We start from the raw sequence: 20,594 nt of genomic DNA on the forward strand, positions 1-20,594 counted from the left end.
AGATATTTAATAATTTTTAAAATTTTTATTAACAAATAAATTAATCCAAAAAAATAAGAAAGAAAAATTGACTTTTAGAAATTAAAAAAAAATAAAAATGCAATTTTTTTAAAACTAATTTAATTGTTTAATAAAATTAAAAATTTGTCAAATGACAGCTAACTTTAATGTAATTAAATTTGTAGTATGGCTATGAGAGATTTATTTGTAATTATTTTTGTTTTTAAAATTATTTAAATATTTAATAAAAATTATTATTTTAAAAAGATGATAAAAAAATATATGTATTTATATGAAAATGGAGTTAGCCGACATTTCATAATTTTTTTTGAAAAAATTTCACTTAAAAAATTAAAAAAAAAATTGTCACCCATAAAAAACTTGAAAAAATATTCGTGCAATTTTTTATAAATATCTTTTTAGTTGTAATTAAATTAATAAAAAAAATCAAAAATTTTGAGACGTATGCTAACTTCAGTTGCATGTATTTATATTAGGATTAATAAATATTCGTAAAATCATCAAGAGTCATTTATATTTGGTTATAATTTATATACAATATAATTATATTCTGAAGCAAGGATAAATTACATTATAAAAAAAGAATAAAATAAATAATAATATACATACAATAAAATAAAAATGATAACTATTATTAAATATTTGAAAAGCATTTAAAAATAATATTTTAGTTTGAGCCTCATCTGGTGACTGCCCATGACTGTAATTTAAATTTATAAGCAAGCTATTGTGATTTTATATTAACAGCAATATTTATTTATTACATTATTTAAATATATGTTTTTATATTATTTTTAGCATAGACAAGTCTACACAGGAGTATGATAAAAATTTCATGACTAGAAACGGTTTTATTATCGTACAGTCACGAGAGCGTCTTTTTTTCCCTTTTACATATTTTATTCTCTAATTAGAAAAAATATTTATAAACGATCAAATCGTTTTAAATACATTTTTTCAATAAGGGTTATAATTATAATTATTATTATTACTATTATCTTATTGTTAAATGCTTATAAGTATTAACAGGAGTTGTTTTATTATTTTGTCGAGTCAATTGAAATGTTAAAGATTCTGATAAAGTTTTTTTCATTAGTATGACTGAGCAATTTTACAAGAAAACATTTTTATATTATTATTATTATTCTTGTCATTTTTAATTCACATTTATACATATAATACTTGCATATTTTTAATTATTTAAATTTACATTTATTGTTATTTTTATTAATTATTATATTAGGATTTATTCATTCAATACTTAACATATTTTTAAATAATAGAGTATTTTATATTTTTACATTTTTTTTAATGAGTATTTGAATCAGTATATTGTTTATTAATCAATCAACGTTCTATTATCACATCAAAACTTTTAGGTACTTAGTTGGCATCGAATTAAATACAATAATTATCATCGATGTTTCTCAATCGTTACATTATTTTTATGCACTGATAATATTTGCAATTATGATTGTTATATTTAATTAAAAATAGCTCATAATAAAGTATTAATAATTGATTAACATTAAATATTTAAAATTCAACTACTCAATTACTTTCGACGTTCAGTTAACTAATTTCCATTAATCATCAGTAACAAATTAATCAAAAAAGTATAAATAAATAAGACATATATACATTCTTATAAAATACAATAATTATTTAGATTTATTTATTCATTCATCGAATTTATCAGTCGTATATCGAGAAAGTAATTGGTCAATATTTTTATTTCCTTTCTCAAAAATATAATTAATTTTTCTTTATAACAATTTACCTCTGAATTTAAATAAATTCTAGCTAGATTTATACTCCCCAAACTATATATACAGTATAGTCTCTGACATACATGAATATCATTTTAAAGTGGATATTAAAATTAAAAAAAAAAAAATTTTAAATAATATCCGGGGTTGGCAGAGTTTCGTTAAAACATATTTCTTCACTTCCGCGTGGTATCAAATCGGATTCGCTTGTGAGTATTTTAACTTGAAAGTACGTGACATCTGTAGAATATTCGACTTTTCTTCTTTGTTTTTCTTTCTTCTCATTTTTTTCTATAACTTTCAAGTTCTTTTATTTTTTCAACATTTAAGAAACCCCAAGGCGGATATCGAGAAAACTTTGTTAAATGTTTTTTTTTTTCTTCATTCAAGTGTCTTGTCGCGCTACAACAAATTGGTCTCCACCTCGGTCTCGGAAATTAATTCCAACCACAACAATAATCCAATAATATAAACCTTTGCAGTCTTCGGTCACAATTGTCTCGTGAAAACTTATAGAATTTAATTAAATTATTATATTATCATCATTACTAAATTTCTTTTCAGCTATTTATATTTTATTTAAAATTTTAAGCAAACCTTTTCAATTGAGAGCGTGTTCAGAATTGTTCTTCGGACTCCAACCATTCTGTACATTGCTTCTCGATCCTTGATGTTGATTAGCAATTGGACTGGAGCTCGCAGGTGCTGGATAATATACACACGGACCAGGATTAGAAGCTCGCGTCGTCAAAATTTTAACGCTCGGTCTCCTACTGCTGCCATTTGTGTGTAAATTATTGGCTCTGACGACAGTAGTGTTTGACCTTTGAAGATGATTCCTTCTGATTGAATTTTTCAGCTCGATATTTGTCATATTAGTCACCACAGACTCGTCATTAGTCTGAAACTCCGGGCTGTCTCGGCCGGCTCTGAAGAATCTTGAGCTACAAAAAAGCCTGATAAAAAGTCTTTTGAAATTTCTGCCAAATATTACGTAGACAATAAAATTTATGCTGCTGTTGATCGTCACAAGAAGATTACCAGCTTGAACCAACCACACCGGTGGCACTTGAAACATCTCGAAGACATTTGACACCAAAGGAAGTACATTACAAACGATAAATACGATAACTACGCACAAGAGCATTGTCGCTAGATTTATCTCTCGTCTTTGATGTCTGGAGAGCTGTTGGAGATCTCGGTTTGCTTTTCTTACCTGCGGAAAAAATCAGATAACTTTATTTTTATACTCGATAAAAATTAATCGATATTGTTTTATTTAATTTTTTATATATCGCGTTCCAGATGTCATAAAGGCGTATACTGGCAAAAAGTCTCGGTGAAAAGCCATAAGGGCGTATAAAAATTTTTTTTTCGGAAATCGACGTAGTTTCATCCGAAATGTGTAGAAATGAAAAAAAAAAATTTTTATACGCCTTTATGGCTCCCGGAACCCACCTCGAATGCCATAAGGGCGTATAATAAAAATTATATTTTTTTTTCCAAGTCCAAAAAAAATTTTTAGTTTATAGAAAAAATTTTTTTTACATTTTTGTACGTTTCATACAAAAACACGTCAATTCCCAAAAAAAAAAAAATTTTTTTTACTCGCCCTTATGGCTCCCGGGACTCGCCTCGGATGCCATACGGGCGTATAAAAAAATTTTTTTTTGGGAATTAACTTATTTATATATGAAACGTTGAGAAATACAAAAAAAAATTTTTTTGGACTTGGAAAAAAAAAACAGAATTTATATTTTATGTGTTTATTTAATCTAGAAAATTGTTCACAGACTTTATTGTCGCATTTGTTGAAAAGAAGCTAAATAACAAGTGCTTGAAGAAAACCGGCGCCAAAGAAGTAGAAAGCAAAAAAAATAAATTGTCCTAGTGAACCTGCGTGGGATGACGTTACAGAGCTATGTTTTATAATACCTATCGCAACGACAGTAAAGTTGTATAGACTATTGCGGCATTACTTTACTTGTACTACAACATTCACACTGACATATTTTCATTTACAGAGACATGGTAAAGTAAAGCTGACGACTAATGATGATACTTGTATTAATGTATTTTCTCATCAGCGAGGAAAAAAATCCATTAAAAATTAAAAGATTAATTACTAGAAAATTATTCAACTGTCATGAAAGTAATAAATATCGATTTTAATGAAGAATTACATGAATTACACGAAAATATTTTAAATAATATTCCTCGAGTATTTCTGCTGTACAAACGGTAACGAAGCAATTAAAAAGCGTCAAGAACGGAGTATAATATTTCCCGGGTATGCGATAACAACTTGTGATATTAAATCATCTCGATAACTCTCAGTATTAAGCATTTGTGTTTTCTTCAAGTTTTACAAGGAGAAATTTAAGACGATCAAAGCGAAGCGCTAAAAGTTTGAGGTATTATTTTGTTTCTTACACTGGAGATGCTTTTATATAAAAGATTTGTTTCAATAATTTAAGACCCTTTTAATTTCAATTGTTAATTATTTTATAATTGGTGTAGAAATTTTGAGTAATTTACAGTAGAATTAGTTGAGTAAAGAGCGATAAATAAATTTAAACTTGAGTAAATATTTTCGAAAACGAATGTGTATCGAGGATAATACAGAGGACAAAAACAAGAGACACAAGACACCCGTAGTTTGTATCACGTACTGGTAAAGTCTCGGAAAGCAGCTCGGTTGTTCAGTTGACAGGCGTAAATAAATCGACGTGAGGTCGAGGTAGTAAAAGGAATTGGAAATAGCAAGGATGTCGAGGTGATTCACCTGTAGATATACTCGTGAGTGGTAGACGAAAAGAAAACCACACTTGCGAAATTGGAAATGTTTGTGGAGCACACACTATTTCCCGAAACGATGTCTTATCAGGAAAAATATCGTTCTTTCTTACTAAGCATCATTCTTACTAAAATAAGACCAACCGGCTATAAGAAGAACAAATCCTTTTTCGTAACTTTATATATCTATTTCTTTTACTAACCCCTAGATATTCTTTTTAGCTATTAAGTGCTTTTTTTCTCGTCTCTCTCCATCAACTTGTTGGAATATTTACCGCTCTTTTTACCACTCAGTAACGTGACATTAAAACCAGAGACGTTAAATAATAGTTAATGATATCGCATTTATAATGCCAAAACGGCATAATACTTTTTTTTTCGTTCTGTCGCAGTAGAATAGTTTGAAATTTTTTTTTTAAACAAAAAGTAAGGTACCCGCGGATAATAAGAGCTAGCTAGCTAAGAGATAGTTAAGAGATATTTGTAATAAAAAGGAAATGATTTATAATTTTTAATGTCAATAATTATTTAAGGACATTTTCTGCGAAATATTACCTAAAAAATGGTCAATTTTATTATTAAAAAAAAAAAATCACCCATTTACATATCGCGTTTCAGATGCCAAAGGACGTATACCGACAAAAGGTCCCAGTGAAAAACCATAACGGCGTATAATAAAAATTATATTTTTTTTTCCAAGTCCAAAAAAATTTTTAGTTTGAAGAAAATTTTTTTTTTGCATTTTTGGACATTTCATGAAAAAATACGTCGGTTTCTAAAAAAAAATTTTTTTCATACGCTCTTATGACTTCGGGGACCTACCTCGGATGCCATAAGGGCATATAAAAAAATTTTTTTCGGGAATCAATGTATTTTTGTGTGAAACATGAAGAAATGCAAAAAAAAATTTTACTCCAAATTAAAAATTTTTTTTGGACTTAGAAAAAAGAAATAAAATTTTTATTATACGCCCTTATGGTATCAGCAACGCAACATTTAAAATTTTAATTTAAAATTTTAAAGATGTTTAAATTACAACAAACATCTTAATTGTTATAATTTAAAAAATTTTTAATTTGATTATTTTTTATAAAATAATTAATTTAAAAAAAATGTACTTGAATAATGATTTATATAAAAATTGTTTTGTTAAATCGAATCTTTTTCTACTGAAATAATATCACACGAATTAAAATAATATTTATATACTTTTTTAGCACTTAATAGGCGATATTTAAAAACAATAAATAAAAATGATGTATTGTCAACGGCAGGATATGCGTCACATAGATTTTAACGACTGTGGCAATAAGCAATAGCGACCAGAATTGGGTTACTGAGGGTGAAAAAGAGCAATTTTATTTTCTCTGAATTTTTACTTTTTCAATTATAATTTTTTTCAGTGACTTTTTTTTATGGTCACATTATATTCGATTCGATATCAATATTCACCTAAAATTCGATGCATATTCGGGTCGAATAATATAAGGAAAAAAGTGTCTGGGATTTGGGGCTAAAGCCAAAAAACTTGGCACCGCCTGTATTATATTTTTCCTCGGAATTATTTCTTTTATATTTAAAACTAAAATAGAATTGAAAATAAAATAGAAGGAGATTTAATAAAAATAATTGAATGGAAATTTTGAGTTATAATTAAATTGAAATTACTCACTCTTCGGTAAATAGCGACGTTGAAAACAACCAGCAACACAAAAGGAAAGGCGTAATAAAAAAAGAAGTACATCCAGTTAACGTATATCGATATATATAAATCATTGGACCTCAAAATTGCTGGCCCGACGCAGTATATCGTAACGTTGTATCTCCAGTGAATTTCTTCCTCTAGATTAACTTCCCAAAATCTAAAATTTTATTTATGTAATTTTTTTTTATTTTTCCAAGCAGTGAGTTGGATATTTTTTTCTTAACTGAGAGACGTCACTTACTTGGGCAAATTGTAAAGAGTGGAGACAATGACGATGCAAAGTACCGCAAGTCTAGCTCGCCCGTAGGTACAAAAAGAGCGAGCTTTAAGTGGATGACAGACTGCTACGTAACGCTCTATTGTCACCGTCAGCGTCAAATAAACGGTAACCATCTGAGCCATACAGGAAAGCGGGTATAGGTATCTGACGATGTGTGGATAAGTCTTGAATTTGTAGTCGAAAAGTAATCCGGTGTATGAGTAAATAGCTGGTAATCCGTGGATCAATACCTATAACATTAAATTTAAATTAATTAGTCGGCTTTTATAAATAGCTTTTATTTGTTTTAAAGCCTAATCTAAAAATACAACTGAATAATTACTACGAAGAAACAAAGCGTTTTAATTAAATATTCACCAGTTTATTTAAGATTTTATAGACTAAAATGCGTTCTAATTTCCATAAAAAAAATATTCCATTCAGAATTCATATATAGATTTAATAATTCATAGGACAATAGCCGGCGAATTTTGCGAACATTTCTTTATAAAAGCAAAACTGCTGAACATTATTATTATTATCAAGAGGATAAAAAAACAGTGAAAAAAAAAAAATTTTTTTTTATAGATTTTATAACGTAAGAAAAATAAATCCGAGGATTTTTTTCTGATCAGATGTGAAGGGAAGATGGAAAATATTTTTTTATATGTAAAAAAATATAATTCTTTTGATGTCTTTTCTATTCAAAAGCCCTGAAAAAAATAAAATACCTCAATTCTGGGATTCAAGAAGATTCCGTCGTGTTTTTAAATGTAAAATTTGCGTTATTACGTCCTTATCTTTTGATGTGAATTTACAATTTTAAAAGTTTATTTAAAGAATTTTTTGCTCCATGCACTCGGCAATGGAATTTTTACAATTCTTTATTAAGTTTTCAACTAAAGTATAACTTTGTGACATATGTATGGTTTTAGCTTCGTTATCGTTCTATTTGTCTTGGGGGTGAAGTACTTTAGGATAGTTTTGCCGGTAGCGTCACAGTTTAGGGACTTCGAGGTATTCTTAGGAATCATCAAACTTCTTGATAACTCAATTTAATCTCTCAATAATATTACTCTCATTATTATTTTTATTATTATTACCATTGCTATTTTATCTTTTATAATACTGAAAATAATAATAAGCCAAAACATGCTTCGATTTGTAGACTTTAAATAAAGATAAAATTTTTTTAATTGGCTTTAATGAATATCTTAATTATCAACTAAACAATAGCTGATAATTATTCACAAAGCATTTAGGTGATTAATTAATTATCAGCAATTTTATAATGAATAAGAAAACTTTGGCTCAATGATTTTTTAGCAGATTTCATTGAAATTTAACTATTGCATTGTAGTTATATTGATTTTTAAGGTTCAGTTCTAAGATGAGCCAAATCTGTCGAGTAGTTTAGAAATGAACGCAATTTAAAAATTTTCAAAAATCGCAAACATTTTCACTTTTAACGTATTTCCGTGCAATAAAAATTAAATGCGATATCATATCTTGTTTCTGTAAATTCCATCTGAAAGTTTATTTAATAAGCTTCAATTTGCATACTTATTTATTTTCCCAAATTAAATAGTTTAGGAATAATAGCAATTCAAAAATCTAAAAAATTTTCACTTTTAACGTATTTCCGTACAATAATAATTGAACGCGGTATCTTATTAAATTTTTTTGTAAATTGCATCTGAAAGCTTATTATATAAGCTTTAATTTACGTATCTCATTATCAGTCTAGGCCAAAAATTACCTACTTTCTCAGACAGATTTAATGAAATTTTTTAGTAGATTTCATAAAAATCTAACTGTTGCATTGGTTCTTATGACGGAACTTTTGAAAAATTTCGAATTGAAATAAAATTCAATTTAATCGTTTAAAATCTAAATATTTAAATCAAAGAAATCTACTTCCATTTCGGCTGCTGAATGGCCTTTTTAATATTTATAATCACATTATACATAGTTTGGGTAATTTTTAAATAAATTAAAAAAATTTTTAATTTAATTTAATGGAATATATTATAGAACCAACAACTATTTAAAACTGCTACAAAAACTTAACATAAAAAATTAATAATTATTGAAAAAATTTATAAAACTGTGAAAAGGCAAAAATTTTTATCAAGACCTTTCTGATGATACCGAATTTAATTATAAAAATTTTTTTCAAAATCATGATATGCTCGTTACAAAATTTTCTCCACTCTCTTAATAATTTAAATCATAAATAACTATCGCTGAAAAACATCAAACCCAATTTACGATAAAAATGTACCTGTCACAAAATTTTTCTTAGTTTCTTAATTATATAAATTAATTTTTGACATAAAACCACACTGAAATGTTTAAAAAAAATAATTAAATAAATAAATGACGTTTTCCGCGAAATTTGAATTTATTTAAAACTACTCTGAAAGCTTATAATAAATTAACTATCACTGAAAAGCGTATTAAACATTGAAAAGGCATAAATTAAGTTCAAGACCTTTTCAATGGTCCTGAATTTAATTTAAAAAACTCATTTTATCATACAAATACGCCGGAGATAAAATTTTCCTCATTCTCTTAATTATATAGATAATCATTTTAGTGTTGTAGGTCAGCGATATTTAATTAAATCCTATATTGTTGTCGTAAAGTGTGTGAGCTTGGGTTAACGTTCACAATTAATGCATCTCTATATTTGTGTAATATTTTGCGGACTGCTTAAATCACGTTAATCGTTGCAATCTCGTATCCTTACATATTACATGATTACAATCTCATGCAAATATAAGTCGCCATAAACGCTTACGATCCAATTCATTGCCCAGTGGATCACCTTGGATTCCTTGATATAGGGGAAATTAGTAACAAGATCCTTATCAATTCTACGAGTTTATGTATGCAAACCGTCTTTATAAATATGAGGTGGAACTATTTTGTCCTATAAAGTACGAAAAGTCTATTGTCAAATAAATTGCTGGTAATTAAAATGTTAAAATAAAACTCGTGAGCAGAAAAATTCATTTCTTCTTTACTGGAAAGTATGGATTAAAATTACTGTGTCGTGATTGTTATTCAAAGCACTTTTGGAACTATATAATTTCTTTGAGGAATAAATTTTTATTTAAATTGTATAATATTTCTTATCGGAACACAGAAGCCAATTTTACAAGCTATTTAATCGATTTTATTAAACAAGATAGGAAAAATTTCTGGTTGGTTAAGTTTATAATCAAATTGGGTTTTACTTTATTTAGGAATACTTTTCATAATCTTTATCGAGCTATTTTATCATTGGCTGGCCAATACCGAGAGTTATGTTTCTTTAAATTTTTATGAATCATAAAAAATTTACTGGGTCGGTTGCTTTGATATCGTGGTCAAACGTAAAAAAATGCAAAATTGCGGAAAAAGTCTTTCTACATTTCTTTTTTGTAAATTTATTCTCAGTTATATTTTTTTGTGCTGCATATTTGCGCTGCAAGAGGAAAATCAAGAGTAAAAAAGTTAAAAATGAAAAAAATGAATGGACCTACTGTGGAGAAAGGAAATAGTAATATTTATTTTTCTACAAAGTAAATAGCCTCATTTTTAATAAAATACTAAATTAAACTAGATAGAAAAATATTTATTACTATTCATTTGATATTACTATTATGTTACATAGAAACTAAGTAAATAAATGGGCTAGGACATAATTAAAAAATATTGATAATCACAGAGTATTGATTACTGATTATAATAACATAAAGGTCAACAATTACATTGAACGTAATATTCAAAAATTTCAATGGAAAAATTTTTTTTTTATTTCCTTTTAAAAATGACTGACTTAATTGAATGAAGTTATAATTGTAATAATTTTCAAAGAATTTTTTAATTAATTTAGTTTACTTTAATTTAATAATAAACATTACTATTCTGTAAAATTTTTATGATTAAGCTTTCAATGACGAAATTCAAAATTTTTGATGAAAATTATAAAAATTGTGAGAAGTCTTCTGATTTCAGTATCATTTTTCTTAACAGCCGATTCCCTCTTTTTCTCGCGTCCCACTCACTGCAAGAAACGGTACTATCCTTGTTGTACTCATAAAGATAAAGCTATTGCAGTTTTACATTTTTCTTTTAAACAAATGAGAATTTAAAAAAAAAAAAGCGCTCTGCTAAGAAATAGATAATAAAAAAAAGCGTTTTTTTCAAAATTCTTTTTTGTCTAGAAGAGAAATTAAAAGCTGCAATCGTACACAGAAAAAAAAATTAACTTGAATCAAGTAAATAATTTTAAAGAATTTCATTTTCTTGATTTGAGTAAAAAAATTCTTAAATTAAGAAATTTAACTTAATTCAAGAATTCTTCGCCTTGATTTAAGACAATAAAGTTCTTGAAAATTATTTTCTTAGTTCAAGAATTTTTCTCACACAGAGAGAAAAAAAGTCTTGAGTCAAGGGTAAATTTTCTTAAATCAAGAAAATCTTAAGGAAGACTAAAAATTTCTTGAATGAAGTTAAAATTTTTTGAACGAAGTTAATTTTTTTTAAGCCAAGAAAATTTCTTCTTGCTCCAAAATAACTTCAGTCTTCGTCATAATTTTCTTAATTCAAGAATTTTTTTTTTCTGTGCATGTTTCGAGTTCATTTTTTTTTTCAGTGTAGGGATCAACTGTTAAATGTAACATAGTAATTATTACCATTCTAGATTGGAAATAAAACTACGTCTTTTTTCTTATTTTATTGTAACGGAATAAAATTAAGCAGAATGATCTTACCGCAGTGATAATGAGAATGGTATCGCATCTGGCGAGTCCAATCAGGAGATAATTTATCGAGGATTTCATTTGTGGTCTCGACAATATTATCATGGAGATAATGTTCCCAAACAATCCAAACACACCGACCAGGTTCAATAGAATCCCATTAGTGATAAATTCGAAGAGCGCCCCGTCACTGAGTTCCGTTTTGCACTCAAGGGTGAGATTTCCAATAGTCTTGTTCGGAATTTTACTTGTGGTGTTGGACTCAGAAAAGTAGTTGACCGTCGGCGATGATTCTGGCGAATCCGTAGTGATATTCAGTACCGAGCTCCAGTCCATTGTTTACAAACTGAACCAGCTTTTCACAGTATCTACTTGTTCTTCACCCAGTTGCATACCACTTACGTCACCATCTTTCCTGCAACGTCCAATCCCCGAAGAGTCGTGTGTCCAGCTTTATTTTATTTTCTTTTTCTTTTGTTTTTACAGAACGTCTCCGGGGGATCACCAAACCTTCATGTCCTCAATGCCGCTTGAACTACAGCTTCCTCTGGCTTCGGATCTAACGAAGAATTACTTCTGGTCTTTAAATTTTCTTTCACGTATTTTTAAGATTAAACTCCGCTGTTTCCCGCTTCTTGTTATTTTATTATTTTTATTTTGCTTTGTTTCCATTCCACAGGGCGCTGTTTTCATTTTATCTCCTCAAGTCCATTGTTCCAAATTTTAATTCAATTACTGCGAACAACAAATAACAATAAGAATTATTAAAAATAAAATTATTTTTAATACATAATAGATATATATCATAATAATTGTTTTCGCATGTGTAGTAGAATTCACAAAGATAACAAAGGGTAATTATATTTAGACTGTAATTCAAAATGATAATTATGTCTATATATGGAGTAAAATTATTTTGTATATGTAGAAACATTTTGCTCATCGATTCTGTATTGCTACTGTATAATTACACATTTGAAGATGCGACCCATGATTGTCGATTTCCACGATGACAATGTACGACATCACAACAATTCCCACGAGCCATTATTCTCTGTGTCAAACAACATGATTCGCGTCATGAGCCAGCTAAATTCTCTAGTGACATATTTGGTCGAGCATTAAGGTCAATACGACTTGGTCAAATGTGTTTTGCACCTCGTTTAATCATTCGTGTAGTTCTCTATTTAAGTAACTGTCTACCGATATCATCGCGTAAAAATTAGCTTCAAAAATTTTTTACATTTCGTATTAACAATATTACTGATATTAAATCAATGTTATGTTATAAAGCATTGGAATAAGTATAATAATTCTAATTATAATGTCCATGTGTCGCTATACTATTTTTATGTATAAGGTACCGGTGGAATATCTATATCAATAATAACTGATATACATTTTGATTTATAGTCCCCATCAACAATATTATTATTTTAAATTAACAATAATCGTAATAATGTAAATAGCCGATTGGCGTTAGTGTATTAAATAAAAAAATAAAATTAATTCTTCACCATTAATTATCTGATTTTTTTGTTACAACAGGATTGATTTTTTACTTCAGCAAAATCAATTTATTGCTATAAAAAATTGATTCGTTGCCGTTACTATTTGATATTTTAATAAATTAACTTAGCTACTATAACAACAAAATTTTTCATTAGACCATCTAACTTGTATATGTTGGCCACAAAATATTTTTCGTTAAATCGACAAAAGTATTTGACACAATTTTGTTGCTTCAACAAACCGATTTGTTAAGTCAGCTAAACTTTTTTGTTGAACTAATTAAAGGGTTTTGTTACAATAAGTATAACAAATAAATTATATAGTACAACCTACGTTTTGTTATCATATTACAAGATTTGTTATCCCTACAATAACACGATAATTTGTTACGACAAGTTGTCTTATGTTGTTCGAACAAAAAATTTTTTCAAGTGCAAATTCATGAATTTTTCTCAAGCGACGTCTCTTAGCATTGCAGTTTTACGAATTTCTTCTAAATAAATAAAAATTTAAAAAACGTCATAATATTATATAGATTATTTAGAAATAGATTTTTTAGCATATTATTTTCTTTGAAATTTTTATTTAACAACCTGAAATTTGATTTTTGAGTGCAAATAAAGAGAAAAATGAAAACGTTTCTCAAACAAATCAAAATAAAACAAAAAAAAAAAAACGCTCTGTGAAAACGGATGATTTAATAATCTATCAAACAGCAGAGCGTGTTTTCTAAAATTTTTCTTTATTTTGGTGAAATTCATGAACTTGTAGTAGCTGGAAACACTTCTTAAGATATCACAGTTGGAAAAATTTTAAAAAACATTTTTATAAAAAATGAAATTATTCTTAAATAAATGTATAATCATTTTTTGGTATTTTCAATTCTTTATTCAAAAATAAACTTTAAAATTTTAAACCACTAAAATTGCTAATTTTTTTTTAATCAATCGCAATTTCGAGACCGTATAACCCAACTATGTGCTAAAATTTTCAAGAAGTCGTAAATATTCCCCTCGAGATCGGTCATTTTTTAGAACAGGTAAATGTATGCATTTTTTTTAATTCGTTATCTCAAAAAAAGAAAACGAGAAGGAAAAAAATAAAAGCCCTCGGAGGAAACTCGTGACATTGACTTGAATGTCTGGGTGATATTGCGTCTAGAAAAAAATGTAAAAGTTAACTAAACTCAACTCGGAAGTGCAGAGTAGGTTATTCATAAATTCCCAACTGGCAAGTTCTCTATACTCGGCTAACGTCATGTGTAGAGCAGTAAATCAGCCAACAGACATAATATGTAACAGCCGGTGTATCGAAGCATGCCTGACCAATACCTTATTTTTCTACTTCTCATCATACATTTTAATTGAACAATTATTTATATTTATTTTTTCCCTTGCATCTATTTTACTTTTCAGCTATTTTTTTACCTTAATCACTTCTTTTCTTTAATCGATTTATTTAAATAAAATATTCAAAGCTCTAATTATTAGAGTGAGGTAAAAGCTTCGCTTTTTATAATTCATGATAAAAAATTTTTTAATATGTGAATAGTATTTTTTTTTTTATTTATTTAATTATATTGAAATTATCTTCTTTAATTTATTTTTTTTTATTCATATAACTAAAAATATTAAAAATATTAACGCTGAATATAAGTATATAGCGAAGTAGATGCAAACAGTGTGTCACAAACTATAAGTACCCAGACAACGTGCCAAAATCTGTGAGATGTACATGAGATTATTTTTGATCAGTGTGCTTTATTCTGTTTGTACTCTGATACTGACCCATTTTGGAAATTTATGAATTCAAACTAATTTTATAAATTTAATGATTACAAATTATATTAGTATTATTATCTTTTTTTTTTAATTAATTTTTTTATTAGTTTTTATAAATAAATAATCTTTCATTGCAATAATAATGAATAATTAATGATTGTAATACAAACTTTATTTAGGTTGATAGAACACAAAATAATTAAATGATAATTATTGCTCATGACATCCAATTTAAAAAGCAATATATCGAGATTAATTAATTTAATTTAAATTTACTGTTAATATGTAAAAATTGAAAAAAAAAATCCTTAAAAAGAAATTAGATTAACATTTTGCAATCGAAAAAATTAATGAAAAGCGTGAAATTTTCTTTGTCCGTTTTACTGAATTTATATTTCAGTTGGATAATAATTACGTAAGCTCACTGTCCAACGTCCGTTTTTCGAGGCTGATATTTTTTTTTGTGTAAAATTTTAAACCGCTAATTGCCTAAAACTTACAAAAGCACTATAAAATAAATAAATAAAGAATAAATGAATGAAATTACTTAGATGTGTGAAAATTTTTAGAATTGAGATATCGATCATTGTTAATTTCGATTGTTTCATTTTTGATACAAATGAGAAAATTTTAAATTTATCGTTTCACTTATAAATTGGTGATTAGATGTCAATATTCATAAATTTTTCCGAATACAAAATAAAATACTTTTTCTAATTTTTTATGCTCTTTAAGTAAAAAAATCGAATAAAATTCATCTACAAATTGATATTTGAAAAAAAATAAATGATAAACCAGACAAGTAGATATTTATTGCATTTTCAAACTACGAAAAAAATTTTAATAGAAATTCAGGTTATTTTTTAATAAAAGATTCATAAATTTATGATGAAGAAGAACGAAAAGTAAAAAAGAAAATTTGTCGATTACTCAATTTCTCGATTTTTATGGCTGAAAGTGAAACTCAGAACTTAAATAATTACCTCAATATCAATTTATCGTAAGCAGTTTATAAAAATATTTACAATACGGATCTTTATCATTTCAGGGTAACCACTATCTTTTCATTTATAATAAATCACTCTCGGGTTATCTGTTTGTTATATTTTTTGCGTCTTTGGGTTAAGCGGTTAGGTTTGTCGGAAAAAATTCGGGGCGAAATAGATAAATTTATCAATCAAAAAAGATATTTCTGAAAGCTTCATTGCGTTTTCATGATTTAATTTTATGATATTAGTCGAGATCATAAATTTGGATGAATAAAAATTTTAAAAAGTCATTTTTTTTATCCACAAAAGTAAACAAAAAATTTAATAAAAGTATTAAATTAAAAAAATCCAACGCAACAAGTAGATTGTTGAATATTAATCAACAGCAATTACTTTTTGAAATAAAAAAACAAATGACTTCGATATACCTGTAAATATAAAATTTAACAAAAAATAACAATTCCTGTATTTGATAGAAAAAAAAATATGCAATGACAATCGAGAGGGCGAAATTACATTTTGTTTTAACAAATAAATTAATCTTCTCACAGAAGTTTTAATTAAAAACAGCAAGCGTTTTCAGAATAAAGCGAAAAAATTTGTAAATCAATTTTTTAATGAAAATTTTATGAAAATAATTAAAATTTTGTTTCCATCTATTAAAATTTGCTACAAAATATCAACAACTTTTTTTTTTTTTTTTTTTAAAGGAAAAAACAATTTATTTTCTACAAATAAATGGTTAAACTTGTGCTACCGTTCCGACTGTACAATTAAATTACAATCGCAATGGCCGTAATTTATTTTTATTTTTTTTATACCCAAAGAAAATCGAACAATTTTCCTTCGGCTATTTAGTGTTTAATCAATTACAAGCCAAATGTAGGTCAACTTAAATTACGAGATTATTTAAAAAATAATTTTTAAATCTGAAAAAAGGTGATTAAAGTAAAAGAAACAAGTTTGAGCTCTCAGTAGTCTGAGCCCAGTTGCTTGCAATTTATCTTGCGTAGACACCGAACAGAATTGTACTATTACAAAGTTTGTTGAGGGATTTAATGATGATCTCGCTATTAAATTATTGCAAAAGAAATAAAGTTTTTTAAAAATTTATCCTGTAAAATTGATAATTGAGTATTTTAATTATCAGCTACGATATAAAATAATTATTGTAATTTTTTATGTTTCGCCGCTGTTCTCTGTCGTTGTGCAGATAGCTATAGAACACTTGATCTAATTATACTCTTTAATGCTTTTGGTGGGGAATATTAGTGAAGAGTAAAGTCCTCGGGAGAGTACGGTGACCTTGTGTTGTGCTTGCACAATTTCACAGGAGGGCTAATGAGACCGAAAAAGTATCAGCAGGCCTTAATAAGTTTCATTTCTTAAATGTTTATTATTTATTTCTTTCCTTTCGCATCGTTAAATATAATAAATATCAAGGATTAAACTTCAGTGAAAATAATATTTTTGCCGAAGAAAAATTAATCCGAAAAACGACCCGAGTAATACTTTTTTCATTTATACTTTTTTGCTACAATTTTATATAAATATAAAATTACGCTAGTTGATAAAGACTTGACAGCTCATTATTTTTGATAAATGGTATTTGTCAGTTTTACTCTATTGTCTTAGATAAAAATATTTAACAGTGCATACTAAATCTCTGTATGTATATCTTCTTAATTCCAAATTATAACAGTTTTTTTTTTTGAAAGCTCATTTATAATTTCAGTGAAAAATTTCTCTGGCAAAAATTACCACCACAAATCAATAAAATTTTTTGGGTCGTTGCGTCAAAAAATTTTGTGTCAAATATTTTTTGTGTTGAATATTTAACATGTTTCTGGGTTGATTTGAAATAATAAGTATTAAATTTATACATAAAAGAATTGAATATTTAACAAAAAATTTTTAACCCAACACTTTTTGACGCAAAATTTTTTACTCTGCAGAAATATTAAATGCAACTTCCTTAGAAGTATTTCAAAAAAAGATATTTAAATATCTATCATTAGATTTATGAATGCAAAATAGTCATTGATTCTCAAAAATTTATAATCTCACATGGAAAAAAAAAAAAAAATAGAAAAATTACATTATATAATGTGATGAAAACTGGAAAAATTACAAGTTCAGATTGTAATTATTACAGATTTAAAAAAAAAACATTGTAGAATGTAATATTTACATTGAAAGCTCTGAAAATTAAAATTCAAAGTTTTGATTTAGAAAAATGTTATTTCGAACTATAATTTTTTTAGTTTTGAATACGACGGGACACTTATTACTATTTATAATGTAATTTTTCAAGTTTTCTTTTTTCCGTGCACAGATTACCCTTATTCATAAACTAGCAGTCCGCCCAGCTTCGTACGGGTATATTTAACGAAAATTTAATCATTAATTATAATATAATATAGCCTATGTCACTCGGGGATAGTGTAGCTTCCCAACAGTGGAAGAAGTTTTCAAATCGGTTCAGTAGTTTCGGAGCCTATTCAATGCAAACAAACAAACAATCAATCAAATCTTTCCTCTTTATAATATTAATAATAATAATATAGATAATATAAATTATCAACATGTCATTTTCGATTGGTCCGATCCATTATTCGTATTGTCTCACTAAGTTAAATTATGTTTAGTTAAATTTCTCATATTACTTTAATTATGTTATTACTTCAACTTGATTTTCTACTCAGAAAAAAATTTTTTTGAACCGAGAAAATTATAAAGAAGACCGAAGTTATTTTAAAGCGAGAAGAAATTTTTTTAGCTTAAAAAAATTTAACTTTGTTCAAGAAATTTTAACTTCATCCAAGAAATTTTCAGTCTTCCTTAAGATTTTCTTGATCTAAGAAAATTTACGCTTGACTCAAGACTTTTTTCTTTCTGTGTATTAATGTTAAATGTTAAAAATTCAACAATTTATCTATATCATTTTTTTGTTATCATAAGTTGTAATTGTTGAAATTAAAATTGTTTAATATTGTCATTTAGCCTGTGCCTTGTCATATTACGTTAATAAGTAAATAAATTAATAAATCTTTACTACTACAACTAGCTAATAAAAATTTTTAAAAATTTATTAAATTTTAAACACAATAAAATAACCGAAACATAAATTTTTGATATAATTCATTCTTTATGACGGACGTAAATTAAAAACTCAAGATATGTATATATTTATACAGAGAATTTATTACATGTATTTATTTATATTTTATGATCCAAGTTACTTTCTTTTTTTGAAGATTAAAATCTAAATATCTATATATATTTACAAACTATGTTGAGTTAAATTAAATCCATCAGGAATGTAATTAAAGAGCTAAAGTCACGCGAAATTATGTTTTAGTATATTTTATTATTCGATTAAACCACAATTAAATTGTTTAAGACCGCGAGTTATTCACTAATTGAAATTTACCGTAGACCAAGAAAGCAACTCAATTCAATTATATACTTCAGTATCAACTTCTGAATATTATTTATCCCCTCATAAATTGATAAAGTAAGCATAAAAATTTTTATCATGACTAAATTATTGATAAAAGCGAATTTTTTTTTTCATTTTTCAACGCTAAGCGTTAATTGTGCTCCGCACGAAATGTGGGTTAAGTCGAGTTCACTTATATTAAATCAGATCACTATCGTCTTAATAATGGACTGATATGAAATGATAAGTTCACTTATATTCTGAAGCGAGGATACTCGAACACTTGATATTTTTAACTATTCAATACAGATTATTATTTTTAAAAAAATTCAATAGAGCGTTATATGATCCGCAAGTAAAATATATATAGTTTGTAAGCACAAGATATCTTACGAGAGACTTGATTAATAGACTAGGTTTTTTTTATTATTTTTAGATTTGAACGAAATTCAATGTGATAGAATATCCATTTTATTTTTTTTATTTTCTTCATGATGAAGTTTTAAAATAAGAAAGATATTGAATTTGCATTTAAAAATACGATAATTATTTACAAGTGGGGTCAACCTTATTTTGGGCCATAACTAGATGAAAAATTAACATTTAAAACTTTTTTTATTCTGCTTGTTTTTACGAAGCATTTATGATCAAAACTGTTATTATTTATCTTTTTTTTTTAAGCAATGCATAAAAAAACGAACAATTAAAAAAAAAAAATTAATGAATTTGATAAAAAAAAAATTTTCAATTTTTATTAGCGAGAAGTTAAAAAAAAAAATTTCTATGGCTAAATATAGGGCAAAATAGGGTTGACTCCATTTGAAAATAATTACTGTCGTGGCAATAACTCCCACACATTTAAGATTACTTTTCATGATATTAAGTAAAATTTTTAAATCAATATTGATACTGCTGAAATGTAAACTACATAAAAACAATTATACTAGTGTAAGTATTGAACATTTTATGATACTAAAATAAGCAAACCTTTGATAATTTTATAACTTTATTTAATAAATTTAAATTTGTTGTAAATGCAGAAATTTTGAAATACTATAAATGCAATTTAAAAATTTTTTTTTTTAGTATTAATTTATTTTTTAAATAAAACTAAAAATCATCAAATGTCTGGTGATTTCAGTATCATAACATTTTAATTTATAATTCTAAATCTTTTCACCAAAACCGTGTGAATTTTTCAAGGTTCATTTTCACACCAACTTCTTTTACAGTTTAGTATATTGGTGAAAAAAAAAAAAAAAAAAAATATTATTCTTCAAACTTATTATTGCCTTCATTTTTATTGAAAGCAATAAATATTATAGTACTTCAAGATGTTCGGAGGATGTTTTCTGCGGTCAGGAAAAATTTTGGGAAGTTGGGAAATTCTACAAAAACAGCCCTGCCGCTTACCCGTAGAGAATCTTCTGTATTCAGCTACAGTGCTCATTGTGATCCCCAGTAAAATTTGAATACCTAGTAAACCATACTGCACACTTACAATTTTCTTTATCCTCACACAATAAGGTTCATTGAGTAAACCTAAGGTATACTCGGATAATAATTAAA

General features: G+C 26.6%; 1 protein-coding gene across 2 annotated transcripts in view; it reads right to left on the bottom strand.

Annotated features, from left to right (window-relative positions):
• Positions 1-54: 54 nt before the first annotated feature.
• The window catches only part of Fmrfar (FMRFamide Receptor), a 31,451-nt gene continuing 10,911 nt past the window's right edge, over positions 55-20,594 (bottom strand). The window contains exons 2-6 of one of the 2 annotated variants that reach the window (XM_074256757.1): positions 11,314-12,036; positions 6,533-6,801; positions 6,259-6,448; positions 2,388-3,006; positions 55-2,299 (exon numbers count right to left, since the gene is read on the bottom strand). In XM_074256757.1, coding sequence (XP_074112858.1) covers positions 2,392-3,006; positions 6,259-6,448; positions 6,533-6,801; positions 11,314-11,637 — 1,398 coding nt within the window. In that variant the 5' untranslated portion in view covers positions 11,638-12,036 and the 3' untranslated portion in view covers positions 55-2,299; positions 2,388-2,391. Of the gene's footprint in view, positions 3,007-6,258; positions 6,449-6,532; positions 6,802-11,313; positions 12,037-20,594 lie in introns of both variants that reach the window. The other variant, XM_074256756.1, reaches the window with a different exon arrangement.

Source organism: Cotesia typhae, unplaced genomic scaffold (assembly GCF_013202065.1).
Source record: "Cotesia typhae breed Kobodo isofemale line unplaced genomic scaffold, CoteBio_Ctyphae scaffold_152, whole genome shotgun sequence".
In the NCBI taxonomy this organism is placed as follows: Eukaryota; Metazoa; Arthropoda; class Insecta; order Hymenoptera; family Braconidae; genus Cotesia; species Cotesia typhae.